General features: G+C 48.6%; 1 protein-coding gene across 1 annotated transcript; it reads left to right on the plus strand.

The window, feature by feature from the left end:
• Nucleotides 1–4,363: 4,363 nt before the first annotated feature.
• On the plus strand, nucleotides 4,364–13,300 carry LOC121268969 (interferon alpha-F-like). The gene is made up of 4 exons (XM_041173272.1): nucleotides 4,364–4,495; nucleotides 4,658–4,747; nucleotides 12,853–13,092; nucleotides 13,202–13,300. Exons 1-4 carry the CDS (start codon nucleotides 4,364–4,366, stop codon nucleotides 13,298–13,300), a joined length of 561 nt encoding a protein of 186 aa, XP_041029206.1.
• The last annotated feature ends 1,412 nt before the right edge of the window (nucleotides 13,301–14,712 follow it).

A 14,712-nucleotide genomic window follows, 5' to 3' on the forward strand; every position in this document is an offset into this window, starting at 1 on the left:
TGGAGAGAGTGCAGAGGAGGTTTACAAGAATATTGCCAGTGTTAGAACGGTGTAGCTATGAAGACAGATTGAATAGTTAGGGATATTTTCCCTAGAACAAAGAAGGCTGAGAGGTGACTTGATTGAGGTGTACAAAATTATGAGGGCAATAGATAGAGTGGGCAGGATAAAATTGTTTCCCTTGATGAGAATTCTAGAACCAGGGGACATAGATTCAAGATAAGTGGCAGAAGGTGTAGAGTGGACATGAGCGAGAATTTTTTATGCAGAGGGTGGTGGGTGTCCGGAATTCACTGCCCAACTTGGTGGTAGAGGCAGAAACTTTAAACTCTTTTAAAAAGTACCTGGATCTGCACCTAAAGTGCTGTAAGGTGCAAGACTATGGGCCGAATGCAGGAAGGTTGGATTAGAAAAGGCACCTGGGAGTCCCTGGGTGGCATGGACAAGATCAGCCGAATGGCCTCCTTCTGTGCTGTAACTTTTGTTTGGTTATATGGATCTGGGAGTCCAGATGTACTACATATACAAAATCCCCATTGTCCACTTTGCTTGTCACATCTTCAAAGAATTCAGTACTACTTCCTTCCTAATGCATTCAACAATTTCCCAATGACAGACGTTAAACTAACTGGTTTATAATTTTCTACCTTCTGCCTCGCCCCCTTTTTGAATAAGGGTGTTATATTGGCATTTTTCCAATCCACTGGAATCTTTCTAGAATCCAGGGAATTTTGGAATATTATTACCAATGCATGCACTATTCTCCATTGCCACTTCCTTTAACATCCTGGGATGAAGGCCATCAGGTCCTGGGGGCTTGTCACCCTTTATTCCCAATAGTTTTCTCAGTACTTTTTCTGGAGAGATGGTGATGGTCCTAAGTTCCTCCATTTCTATACCCTCTGCACTACTTGTTATTATTGGGGTGGTACAAGTGTCCTCCACCATGAAAACTGAGGCAAAATATTGATTAAGCGTCTCTACCATTTCTGCGTTTCCCACTATTAACTCCCCAGTCTCATCCTCCAAGGGACCAACATTCAGTTTAGCTACTCTCTTTCCTTTTATATACTTGTAGAAGGTTTTGCTATCAGTTTTTACATTTTGCGCTAGTTTTCTTTCATAATTTACCTTTGCACTTTTTTAAATCTTTTTTTAGTGAGGCTTTGTTGATCTTTAAAAGTTTCCCAATCTTCCAGCCTGCCCCTGACCTTTGCAATTTAGTATGTCTTAGATTTTACCCTTCTGTTACTTTTAATTTCCTTGCTTAGCCATGGATGCTTTTTCCCCCTCTTACTGTCTTTCTTCCTCAATAAAATATATTTTGCTTGGGAGGAATTGAATATCCCCTTAAATATCTGCCATTGTTCATCAACTTTCCTACCTTGTAGTCTTCCTGCCCAGTCCATCAGACCCAAATCTGCTCTCATGCCTATGTAGTTACCTTTGTTAAACTCCAGAACACTAGTGTGGGACTCTGGTTTCATGCTCTCAAACTGAACTTGAAATTCTAGCTTGCTATGATCACTCTTCCCTAGAGGATCCTTTACTCTGAGATCATTAATTAATCCCATCTCATTACACAAAACCAAATCCATAATAGCCTATTGCCTGGATGGTTCCACAACATATTGCTCCAAGAAACAATTTCTAATACACTCTATGAACTCTTCCTCAAGGCTACCCTTGCCAATTTGATTAGTCTAGTCCATAGGCATGTTAAAATGACACAGGATTATTGTCGTGCCTTTCTTACATGATTCCACTATTTCCTGGTTTATAACATGCCCTACTGCTGAACTACTATTTGGGGACCTATAGATTACTCCCACCAGGGACATATTTCCCTTGCACTTTCTTATTTCTACCCAGAGTGACTCTATGTCTTGCTCTCCAGTGCCTATATCATTCCTCACTATAAATGATCTCTTCATTTACTAACAAAGCTACACCACCTCCTTTTTGGTGACAATCAGCCCCGTCACTAATCTGCACTCTTACCCTCTCCTTAAACTTTGATTGTTTATATTTCCATGCAACTGAACCCTCCCCCCAACTATTTAGTTTAAAGCCCTAGCTCTGCGATTCACCAGGACACTGGTCCCAGCCTGATTCAAGCGAAGCCCATCTGAATGAAATAGCTGCCTTTCCCCAGTATTGGTGCCAATGTCCCATGACTTCGAACCCATTTCTCCCACACCAATCTTTGAGCCATACATTTATCTCTTTAAACTTATTGGCCCTATGCCAATTAGTTCGTGGCTCAGGTAGTAATCCGGAGATTATTATCTTTTTGGTTCTGCTTTTTAATTTATCCCCCAGCTGATCGTATTCCCTTAGCAGAAGCTCTTTCCTCATTCTACCTATATCATTAGCACCTAAGTGGACCAACAAAAATGGATATTTCACCCCCCCCCCTCCCCCCACCACTTCAAGTTCCTCTGCAGCCCAGATGAGATATCCTTAACCCAGGTACCAGGAAGACAACACAGCCTTAGGGACTCTTGATCCTGGATACAGAGAACAGTATCTATTTCCCTGCCTATACTAGCACGGATTACAACTACATTTCTCTTTTCTCCCCCTCTGTACATGGTGCTGTGGACAGTTTGCTCATCCTCCCTCCAGTCCCCGCTCTCGTCCACGTAGGGGGAAAGAATCTCGAACCTGTTGGATAAGGGCAAGGGGTGAGGCTCCTGCAGTGCTACTTCCTGGATCCCTCTACCTGCCTCACGCATACTTGGGCTCAAGTCTTGGGCTCAGAACTATGTCCCCATTCCGTCACTGTTACTGGCTAAAACTCCTGGAAATAACTTCCCAACACCCCTGCACATTTACCTACACCACATGGTCGGCAGTGGTTCAAGGAGAGGGTTCATCACCACCTTCTGAGGGGTAATTAGGGAGGAGCAACAAATTCTGGCCTTGCCAGAGGCGCCCACATCCCATCAGAGAGCAAATGAACCCAACTTATGCAAAAGTACCAGTGAATGACCCTGATATTTTTTGTATGATAAAGATGGACTCGCTCCCGTAGGTCCTTCCTATTTCCAGTAATATCACTCGCCAGTGTTTTAATATTCTTCCTTCAGTTCTCTGATCCTCATTCCGCCTCCGCCTTAAATAATTACAATTCCCATTGTTTTATTCGCCAATAACGGCATTGTTGTAAATTGAAGTTTCTCTCCAGTCTCCAATTGGGGAATGTGGGACCCGCTCCTACATCCACCCGGACGGTAGATTTTGGTCACACTTCCAGCTGAGAGGGGTTTGGTGGCATTCCCTGAATAACCCGGGCATTTACCAAATACCCCAAAGCCTTTCCCAACTGCTCCTCACCCCTCTCAGTCTGATCCACCCTCTTTACAAACTCTCCTCCCTTTCGGAAATGACAAAACACGTCACTTTCCTTCAGGCACTTTCGCTTTGGGAAGAAATTGACACCAGGTTAATTTTCAGAGAGGAAGTGACACAGACACGTTCCCGGGAGAGAGACAAGAAAGAAAGGATGAAAGATAAGAGAGTGGGATCACTTTCGGACTCAGAATCGGAGCAGATCAAATATTCTTTCAACCCTACTCCTAAAATGGCTCCAGAAAACAAACGAGAAATGAGAAACTTCTCCCAGTTAAAGAGCAGATTGTGGGACAGATCAATCGGAGCGGAGTCAGTCTCCATGAAGCGGTGTCCCTGGGCTGTGAGCCGATCTCTCTGCAATGTCCAACCTGTGAAGTGTGAACAGGACAATCGCCATGTGAACACACCGCGGGGACACGGTGGATTTCAAAGGGAATCGCTCTTCATGGGGCCCAATGTCCGCACCAAAAGCCGCCGCATCGGATTACCGCTGTCACTCTCTCTATAATCCGGATGATAAAATCCCGCCCCCTATACATGTTCACACTCCCCCCAATTCAGAGCCTCCCTCTACACCACCTTCGTGCCCCAGGTGAGCTGAAGCCATACAACACTGAGATGGAACCGAGCGCTGCCTGTGATTTTTAACAGGGGATTTTAAACTCACTGCTTCCGGAATCTCCAGCTTTTAGATTCCTGACCTCAGAAAGAAACCGGACAAACTATTGATCTCCCGCAGCTTTTCCAAAAATCTTCGAGCCTATTTTCACTTTTCGAATGTAATGCCACACATTAAAGCCGACAGCATGGCAGTGCCAGTGAGAGCACCGAGCACACTCCACACTCACACCGTTCGGCAGCACAGGCGCTCGCTCCCGGATCACAAGCTGCTCCGTTTCGACTTTCCGAGTTTAAGTCCGCTCGCAAGAACCGTTTTCGCCGCGGAACCACGAAGCCGTCGGTTTCTCATCTTTCACATCGGTGTTTCACTCTGGGTCGCTTGATCATGGCTTTGGCAAGTATCTGGAGATTTTGGATGGTGTTGCTCTTCTTGTGCGGGACCCTTAGTCTTGGATGTGAGAAGCTGCAGTTACAGCAAGTTCTCAACACAGAGACTCTCAGCAAACTGAATGCAATGGTGAGTTGAACCTGCAGTTGGTGAATCACATTCTGTCCATTTGTTTTGAAAAATTATATCAGGAGAAGTCGTTTTGGGTCTTGCAACGGTGCGCAGTTAATTGTCAGTGGACTGCAGTATTTCCATTCCTGTGTTTGAAACAGTGTTTGTCTTTTCTTTCAGGGCGGTCGCTTCCCCCGACAATGTATAAGGGAAAGGTTGGACCTGAAAACCAAGCCCATGGATCTAGTGAGGCTTTCGGAGGGTTTGCAGGTGAGTGAACACTGGGGCTTATTTTCACCTATTCTAACAGAATGTTATGTAAAACCTGGTTGAGATCCACAGCCCCCGCCAGAACGTACATAGCAGGTCACCCACTGATGTGAAGATGTCGGTAGAGTTAAGGGTCAGGTCCTGCTTTGAGTCAGGGTTGATTCCGTGCTGCGCACTTTAAGATTCCTGGAGGGATGTCCACATCCCTGCTCCCTAAGTCTGATGTACGGAATGGAGCCCCAGTAATGCATCCTATAAAGAGCGGCCTGCCACCCTTCAAAACTACTTGCAGCTGCTGATCATCTGACTTCCTCTAACCATCTCACTCTCCATAACGACCTCCGTTCCTCCAATCATCCAATCATCTAACCCTCTCTTCCTTTCGGTATCCACTTCTCACCACCAATCGCCCTACACAGTTCAGGCAGGCCCGCTTCACCCAACGGACTGACTCCAAACAATTTACATGTCCGTTTTTCGTTGCCTTCACTCTATTGTCTATGCTGTGCCTCCATTTTCAATTTGGGATCTGCACTGATACGGAGGACTGTTAGCTCAGTTGGTTACTCTAGAATAACGCCACCAGAGCGGGTTCAATTCCTGTTCCACTGAGGTAGATTTTGAGACCCGCCACTTTGCCCTGCGCCTGACATTGGGAGGAAATGGCAAACCACCACTGACAAATTAAACACTGCCCAGAAAACAGCTCAGGATGAAGAATCAACAGACAACGAGCCAAGGAGCTGCCTTCTGGCAGAGCTAACCTCCCGTTAGCAGGGATACAATCAACTAATTGGCAGTCAATTAAATATTGAGAAGTCCAAAGCCATTCGTTTCAACTACCGCCATTAACTCTGTTCCCTAATTACTGACTTCAAAGCTCTACCGAATCAACGTCTGATACTGACTCAGAATGTTGACCTTCTATTTGACACACAGCTGAGCTTCCAGCCCCATCAGCAAGGTTATCCGTGCTCGGTGGGCACCGCGGGGACTGGGGTGTTTTGTTGACCCCTTTAATCACATTTTGATTTAAAGTTTGTAAGTTTCCTTTAAACTTTGTTCTTGGTTTTACAGCTGACCTGAATTAGGGGCTGTGCCTGATTTATCCCAATTTTGTTGATTTGGTTTTCATTTAAAAGATTATCAGCAAGGTTATGTCGCCTCGCGACGCAGCTCTCCCCCGTCAGGAGTAGCGGCTATCGTCAGAGAGCCGCTGCTCAGGAATCTGCCCCTCCGTCCTTTTCAGTCGTTGGCGGAGAGGAGAGCTGTGGCCGCAGGGGTGACCAGGATCGGGGACGTGCTGGGTGGCGGAGGACTGGGCTGGATGCTCCCGCAGGAGTTGGCGCGACGCGCGTCTGTGAGTGTCCAGGTCGCAGCCGATGCCATCCAAGACCTGAGAACGGTCGTGCTCGGACCCGACGTTATTTTGGGTCTTGAGGTGGCCCAGGTGCGCGGTGGTCTTCCGTCTGAGCGTTCCCCTGTTCGGACGGAATTCCACATTGGCCCCAAGCCCCGAACCCTCCCTCGGGTGCTGGTGCCCCGCAATATGAGCCGCCTCGGGGACATGCCCTCTGTGCCTTTTGGCACGGCAAAGAGGGGCTTTTTGTACGGACTGCTGCTGCACACCTTCCATTTTCTCGCCCTTGTCCGTCGCCCGGACACGCCCTGGCGTGCCTTGTTGCCGTCCGGCGGCGAAGGCCCTCGATGGGAGGCCCTCTACGGAGGTGTCCTCCCCCTTTCTATCGGGGACCTGGGTTGGAGGGTGTTGCATGCGGCAGTCCCTTATAATAAGAGGATGCATAGGTTCACGGACTCTCAGGACACATGCCCTTTTTGTGGTCTTGTGGAGTCCGTGGACCATGTATACATAGGGTGTTGTAGGCTGCACTCCCTTTTTAGTTATTTGAAAAACCTTTTATTGATGTTTTGTTTGCACTTCAGCCCCACGCTCCTGATCTATGGGCACCCGGTGCGGAAGGGGGTCGGGAAGGAGGAGGACCTCCTCGTGAACCTGCTCCTGGGCCTGGCCAAGTTGGCCATTAACAGGTCCAGGCAGCGGGCGATCGACGGGGGAGTCCCGCCCGATTGTTTGTCCCTCTTCCGCGGCTACGTTCGCTGCCGGATGTCCTGGAGAAGGAGCACGCGGTGTCTGCTGGCACTCTCGAGGCCTTCCGTGCTCAGTGGGCACCGCGGGGACTGGGGTGTTTTGTTGACCCCTTTAATCACATTTTGATTTAAAGTTTGTAAGTTTCCTTTAAACTTTGTTCTTGGTTTTACAGCTGACCTGAATTAGGGGCTGTGCCTGATTTATCCCAATTTTGTTGATTTGGTTTTCATTTAAAAGATTATCAGCAAGGTTATGTCGCCTCGCGACGCAGCTCTCCCCCGTCAGGAGTAGCGGCTATCGTCAGAGAGCCGCTGCTCAGGAATCCGCCCCTCCGTCCTTTTCAGTGGTTGGCGGAGAGGAGGGCTGTGGCCGCAGGGGTGACCAGGATCGGGGACGTGCTGGGTGGCGGAGGACTGGGCTGGATGCTCCCGCAGGAGTTGGCGCGACGCGCGTCTGTGAGTGTCCAGGTCGCAGCCGATGCCATCCAAGACCTGAGAACGGTCGTGCTCGGACCCGACGTTATTTTGGGTCTTGAGGTGGCCCAGGTGCGCGGTGGTCTTCCGTCTGAGCGTTCCCCTGTTCGGACGGAATTCCACATTGGCCCCAAGCCCCGAACCCTCCCTCGGGTGCTGGTGCCCCGCAATATGAGCCGCCTCGGGGACATGCCCTCTGTGCCTTTTGGCACGGCAAAGACGGGCTTTTTGTACGGACTGCTGCTGCACACCTTCCATTTTCTCGCCCTTGTCCGTCGCCCGGACACGCCTTGGCGTGCCTTGTTGCCGTCCGGCGGCGGAGGCCCCCGATGGGAGGCCCTCTACGGAGGTGTCCTCCCCCTTTCTATCGGGGACCTGGGTTGGAGGGTGTTGCATGCGGCAGTCCCTTATAATAAGAGGATGCATAGGTTCACGGACTCTCAGGACACGTGCCCTTTTTGCGGTCTTGTGGAGTCCGTGGACCATGTATACATAGGGTGTTGTAGGCTGCACTCCCTTTTTAGTTATTTGAAAAACCTTTTATTGATGTTTTGTTTGCACTTCAGCCCCACGCTCCTGATCTATGGGCACCCGGTGCGGAAGGGGGTCGGGAAGGAGGAGGACCTCCTCGTGAACCTGCTCCTGGGCCTGGCCAAGTTGGCCATTAACAGGTCCAGGCAGCGGGCGATCGACGGGGGAGTCCCGCCCGATTGTTTGTCCCTCTTCCGCGGCTACGTTCGCTGCCGGATGTCCCTGGAGAAGGAGCACGCGGTGTCTGCTGGCACTCTCGAGGCCTTCCGTGCTCGGTGGGCACCGCGGGGACTGGGGTGTTTTGTTGACCCCTTTAATCACATTTTGATTTAAAGTTTGTAAGTTTCCTTTAAACTTTGTTCTTGGTTTTACAGCTGACCTGAATTAGGGGCTGTGCCTGATTTATCCCAATTTTGTTGATTTGGTTTTCATTTAAAAGATTATCAAGAGTTCAAATCTCACAATGGCAAACTATGAAACATGTAACTTCATCTGAAACAGATGGAAACAGGTTTGTACTCGAAAGAGTATCAGCAAGGTTATGTCGCCTCGCGACGCAGCTCTCCCCCGTCAGGAGTAGCGGCTATCGTCAGAGAGCCGCTGCTCAGGAATCTGCCCCTCAGTCCTTTTCAGTGGTTGGCGGAGAGGAGGGCTGTGGCCGCAGGGGTGACCAGGATCGGGGACGTGCTGGGTGGCGGAGGACTGGGCTGGATGCTCCCGCAGGAGTTGGCGCGACGCGCGTCTGTGAGTGTCCAGGTCGCAGCCGATGCCATCCAAGACCTGAGAACGGTCGTGCTCGGACCCGACGTTATTTTGGGTCTTGAGGTGGCCCAGGTGCGCGGTGGTCTTCCGTCTGAGCGTTCCCCTGTTCGGACGGAATTCCACATTGGCCCCAAGCCCCGAACCCTCCCTCAGGTGCTGGTGCCCCGCAATATGAGCCGCCTCGGGGACATGCCCTCTGTGCCTTTTGGCACGGCAAAGAGGGGCTTTTTGTACGGACTGCTGCTGCACACCTTCCATTTTCTCGCCCTTGTCCGTCGACCGGACACGCCCTGGCGTGCCTTGTTGCCGTCCGGCGGCGGAGGCCCTCGATGGGAGGCCCTCTACGGTGGTGTCCTCCCCCTTTCTATCGGGGACCTGGGTTGGAGGGTGTTGCATGCAGCAGTCCCTTATAATAAGAGGATGCATAGGTTCACGGACTCTCAGGACACATGCCCTTTTTGCGGTCTTGTGGAGTCCGTGGACCATGTATACATAGGGTGTTGTAGGCTGCACTCCCTTTTTAGTTATTTGAAAAACCTTTCATTGATGTTTTGTTTGCACTTCAGCCCCACGCTCCTGATCTATGGGCACCCGGTGCGGAAGGGGGTCGGGAAGGAGGAGGACCTCCTCGTGAACCTGCTCCTGGGCCTGGCCAAGTTGGCCATTAACAGGTCCAGGCAGCGGGCGATCGACGGGGGAGTCCCGCCCGATTGTTTGTCCCTCTTCCGCGGCTACGTTCGCTGCCGGATGTCCCTGGAGAAGGAGCACGCGGTGTCTGCTGGCACTCTCGAGGCCTTCCGTGCTCGGTGGGCACCGCGGGGACTGGGGTGTTTTGTTGATCCCTTTAATCACATTTTGATTTAAAGTTTGTAAGTTTCCTTTAAACTTTGTTCTTGGTTTTACAGCTGACCTGAATTAGGGGCTGTGCCTGATTTATCCCAATTTTGTTGATTTGGTTTTCATTTAAAAGATTATCAAGAGTTCAAATCTCACAATGGCAAACTATGAAACATGTAACTTCATCTGAAACAGATGGAAACAGGTTTGTACTCGAAAGAGTATCAGCAAGGTTATGTCGCCTCGCGACGCAGCTCTCCCCCGTCAGGAGTAGCGGCTATCGTCAGAGAGCCGCTGCTCAGGAATCCGCCCCTCCGTCCTTTTCAGTGGTTGGCGGAGAGGAGGGCTGTGGCCGCAGGGGTGACCAGGATCGGGGACGTGCTGGGTGGCGGAGGACTGGGCTGGATGCTCCCGCAGGAGTTGGCGCGACGCGCGTCTGTGAGTGTCCAGGTCGCAGCCGATGCCATCCAAGACCTGAGAACGGTCGTGCTCGGACCCGACGTTATTTTGGGTCTTGAGGTGGCCCAGGTGCGCGGTGGTCTTCCGTCTGAGCGTTCCCCTGTTCGGACGGAATTCCACATTGGCCCCAAGCCCCGAACCCTCCCTCAGGTGCTGGTGCCCCGCAATATGAGCCGCCTCGGGGACATGCCCTCTGTGCCTTTTGGCACGGCAAAGAGGGGCTTTTTGTACGGACTGCTGCTGCACACCTTCCATTTTCTCGCCCTTGTCCGTCGACCGGACACGCCCTTGTTGCCGTCCGGCGGCGGAGGCCCCCGATGGGAGGCCCTCTACGGAGGTGTCCTCCCCCTTTCTATCGGGGACCTGGGTTGGAGGGTGTTGCATGCAGCAGTCCCTTATAATAAGAGGATGCATAGGTTCACGGACTCTCAGGACACGTGCCATTTTTGCGGTCTTGTGGAGTCCGTGGACCATGTATACATAGGGTGTTGTAGGCTGCACTCCCTTTTTAGTTATTTGAAAAACCTTTTATTGATGTTTTGTTTGCACTTCAGCCCCATGCTCCTGATCTATGGGCACCCGGTGCGGAAGGTGGTCGGGAAGTAGGAGGACCTCCTCGTGAACCTGCTCCTGGGCCTGGCCAAGTTGGCCATTAACAGGTCCAGTCAGCGGGCGATCGACGGGGGAGTCCCGCCCGATTGTTTGTCCCTCTTCCGCGGCTACGTTCGCTGCCGGATGTCCCTGGAGAAGGAGCACGCGGTGTCTGCTGGCACTCTCGAGGCCTTCCGTGCTCGGTGGGCACCGCGGGGACTGGGGTGTTTTGTTGACCCCTTTAATCACATTTTGATTTAAAGTTTGTAAGTTTCCTTTAAACTTTGTTCTTGGTTTTACAGCTGACCTGAATTAGGGGCTGTGCCTGATTTATCCCAATTTTGTTGATTTGGTTTTCATTTAAAAGATTATCAGCAAGGTTATTCGGGGACCTGGGTTGGAGGGTGTTGCATGCAGCAGTCCCTTATAATAAGAGGATGCATAGGTTCATGGACTCTCAGGACACGTGCCCTTTTTGCGGTCTTGTGGAGTCCGTGGACCATGTATACATAGGGTGTTGTAGACTGCACTCCCTTTTTAGTTATTTGAAAAACCTTTTATTGATGTTTTGTTTGGACTTCAGCCCCACGCTCCTGATCTATGGGCACCCGGTGCGGAAGGGTGTCGGGAAGGAGGAGGACCTCCTCGTGAACCTGCTCCTGAGCCTGGCCAAGTTGGCCATTAACAGGTCCAGGCAGCGGGCGATCAACGGGGGAGTCCCGCCCGATTGTTTGCCCCTCTTCCGTGGCTACGTTCACTGCCGGATGTCCCTGGAGAAGGAGCACGCGGTGTCTGCTGGCACTCTCGAGGCCTTCCATGCTCAGTGGGTACCACGGGGACTGGGGTGTTTTGTTGACCCCTTTAATCACATTTTGATTTAAAGTTTGTAAGTTTCCTTTAAACTTTGTTCTTGGTTTTACAGCTGACCTGAATTAGGGGCTGTGCCTGATTTATCCCAATTTTGTTGATTTGGTATTTCATTTAAAAGATTATCAGCAAGGTTATCTATTTCAAACTGCATAATATCACCCATTTCTGCACTTGCGTCAGCTCATCTGATCCTAAAACTTTGATCCATGTATTTCTTCCCCTAGACTCCATTATTCTAATACTCTTCAGGCTGACCTCCCACCTTGCACCCTCTATAAACTCGAACTCACTCAATTAACTGCTACAATACATCTAAACTCTAATATATCTAAATATCACAACGAGCACAAAATGCTGCTCAGCCATCACGTCTGTATTCTGAGGCAATGTCAGATCAAAAGGCAGCTGTAAGCCTCCAATTGGCTCCACAGTGGAAAGAACCTCGTTTTGAATTCGTAAGGTGAAAATGCTTTGACTGATGTTTGGTTAAATCTGTGGGTTTCTGGTGCCTTAATGGAGATTAGTTTGGGAATCTGTTTACATTTATAATGGGAGTAATTTGTAGCCATGTGTACATATTTTAACCTGTGTGAATGAATAAAATATTTCAATTAATTTCATGAAAAACCTCAAGAACTGGTGGTCTGATTCCTGAATTTAGAGTTGTATCTCACACATAACACTTAAAATGATAGTTTATGAGAGTTGTTCAAAGTTTCCCTCAGGGACTTTTAAATAACTCAGCTGTACCAACTGCATCGCCCCAGCTTCCAATGCAGCAACATCTCTATTTTATATACTTACGCTGGTTTTGCCCCTCACATTTTTTGTAACTTCCTCCAGGCCAACAACCCTTCCAGATCTCTGTGTTACATCCAATGTTCTCATCAAGCTCATTCCAGATGTTCATTGCTCCATCACTGGAAGCTGTGCCTTCATCTGCCTGGCCTGTAAGCTCTGGAATTAACTCCTTCCTAACTCTCTCTCCTCTGCAAATCCCTCTTAAAAGCCTAACTCTTGGCAAATATTTCACCTCCTTTTGTGGCTGGGTGTAAATTTTCTTTGATAATGCCGCTGTGAACCTTCATGAGGTTTCTCACTATGTTAAAGGTCCTATGTAAATGCAAGTTGTTATTGTTGGTTTCATGGGACCAATTGGAACTGTACATAGATTGGACTAAATGGGCTGTGAGGTCACCATCAGCAGATGGTCTCAAAGTGTTTGGCCAGGTGTTAGATCTTCAGTGCCAGTAGGATTGTACAGTTTGCACCAGTACTAACCTGTACCACCTTCTAGCTACATTTCAGGGAATATAATGATCAATTACATAGAGGCAGCAACTTTCTAGATGCGATGTAATCAGTCAGTTTCTCCTGAGCAACAGCAAGGATTAACTGTGAAATTTGCACCAACCCTGACTGGTTACACGGGAACAGGTCCTCTCTAATGTCCTTGTGAATATTTCCTACAGGCCCAGGACAGGATCCAGATTGTCCATCAAACCCTGTGTCACATCAGCAAGATCTACAGCATGAACCTGGGATCAGTCACATGGGACCGGGACAAAGTGGAAAACGTCCGGCTTCTCCTGGATCGGCAGCTCAGCGAGCTGGAAGAATGTGTTAGGGAACCAGAATCAGAGCACAAGATGAGGAGAAACTCCGCCATTCAAAAATATTTCAGGAAACTTCGAAAGTTTCTCAAACAGAAGGTGAGACAGTAGATAATTGACAGTGTGATTACTGGCATGTAGTTCATTCAGGTGCATTTAAATCTGTTCATTCTCTAATGAGGTTTCCTGAATGATTTCTCTTTTTCAGGGATTCAGTGACTGTGCCTGGGAAATAATCCGCACTGAGACCAGGGCCCGTTTACAACAGCTCCTTTTCGTAACGGCACAAATCAGCAGAAGAAACTGAAAAATATTCCAGTAGTAGAGACTAAATTAATTTAAATTACCTATTTATAAAAATAATATCTTATTGTATTTTACTGTATTGCTAAGGTGACACTTTGATGCTTGGTGGCCATTGGAAAGCAAAGAATATCTTGATGCCACTTTATGTTTGATTATTTTTTTAAATTTATTGATAGTTCTCGCTCTGTTATTTTTCTCTGTGTTGAAATGTTAAATGTTTCACGAGGGGAAAAATCTGAGGAAAAAATGCAATTTCTGTCCCTCCCTTTATTACCTGGCAGCAGCTACAATAACAGTTTCATTTCACTTTTGCTCTGTGAAGCACCTAATTCCAGTAGTTTGTTTTCCAGCGTAGATCTCTGAACTGGCCCAAGTAGCTGGCCACTAACAAGAAATAAAAATTACCTGGAAAAACTCAGCAGGTCTGGCAGCATCGGCGGAGAAGAGTACAGTTGATGTTTCGAGTCCTCATGACCCTTCAACAGAACTAAGTAAAAATAGGAGAGGGGTGAAATATAAGCTGCTTTGGGCGGGGTGAGGGGGGTGGGGGGGGATGGTGGTTGTTGGGACAAGCAAACAGTGATAGGATGAGATAACCAAAAGATGTCACAGACAAAAGAACAAAGAGGTGTTGAAGGTGGTGATATTATCTAAAAGAACGTGCTAATTAAAAAATGGATAGCAGGACAAGCAAGGTACAGATAGTTCTAGTGGGGGTGGGGTGAAATAAGACTAAAAGGGCATAAAAGGTATAGATAAATGATCGGTGGAATACATTAAAAATAATGGAAATAGGTGGGAAAAGCAAAATCAATATAAATTATTGGAAAAAACAAAAAGGAGGGGGAAGAAATGGAAAGGGGGTGGGGATGGAGGAGGGAGTTTAAGATCTAAAATTGTTGAACTCAATATTCAGTCTGGAAGGCTGTAAAGTGCCTAGTCGGAAGATGCGGTACTGTTCCTCCAGTTTGCGTTGAGCTTCACTGGAACAATGCAGCAAGCCAAGTACAGACATGTGGGCAAGAGAGCAGGATGGAGTGTTAAAATGGCAAGCAACAGGGAAGTCTGGGTGATGCTTGCAGACAGACCGAAGGGGTTCTGCAATGTGGTCACCCAGTCTGCGTTTGGTCTCTCCAGTGTAGAGGAAACCTCATTGTGAACAACGAATGCAGTAGCTTAAGTTGAAGGAAATGCAAGTGAAATGTTGTTTCACTTGAAAGGAATGTTTGGGTCCTTGGACGGTGAGGACAGAGGAAGTGAAGGGGCAGGTGTTGCATGTTATTATAATTTTATAGCTGGCTACTAATGCTCCTTATCTTATCTGCATTGAGTTAAATTGACTGCCATGATGCCTTTGTGCAATAGATGTTATGGTTTGTAAGGTATAAAATCAAAAATGAAAAGAAGGAACTG

Source organism: Carcharodon carcharias, chromosome 23 (assembly GCF_017639515.1).
Source record: "Carcharodon carcharias isolate sCarCar2 chromosome 23, sCarCar2.pri, whole genome shotgun sequence".
Taxonomy (NCBI): domain Eukaryota; kingdom Metazoa; phylum Chordata; class Chondrichthyes; order Lamniformes; family Lamnidae; genus Carcharodon; species Carcharodon carcharias.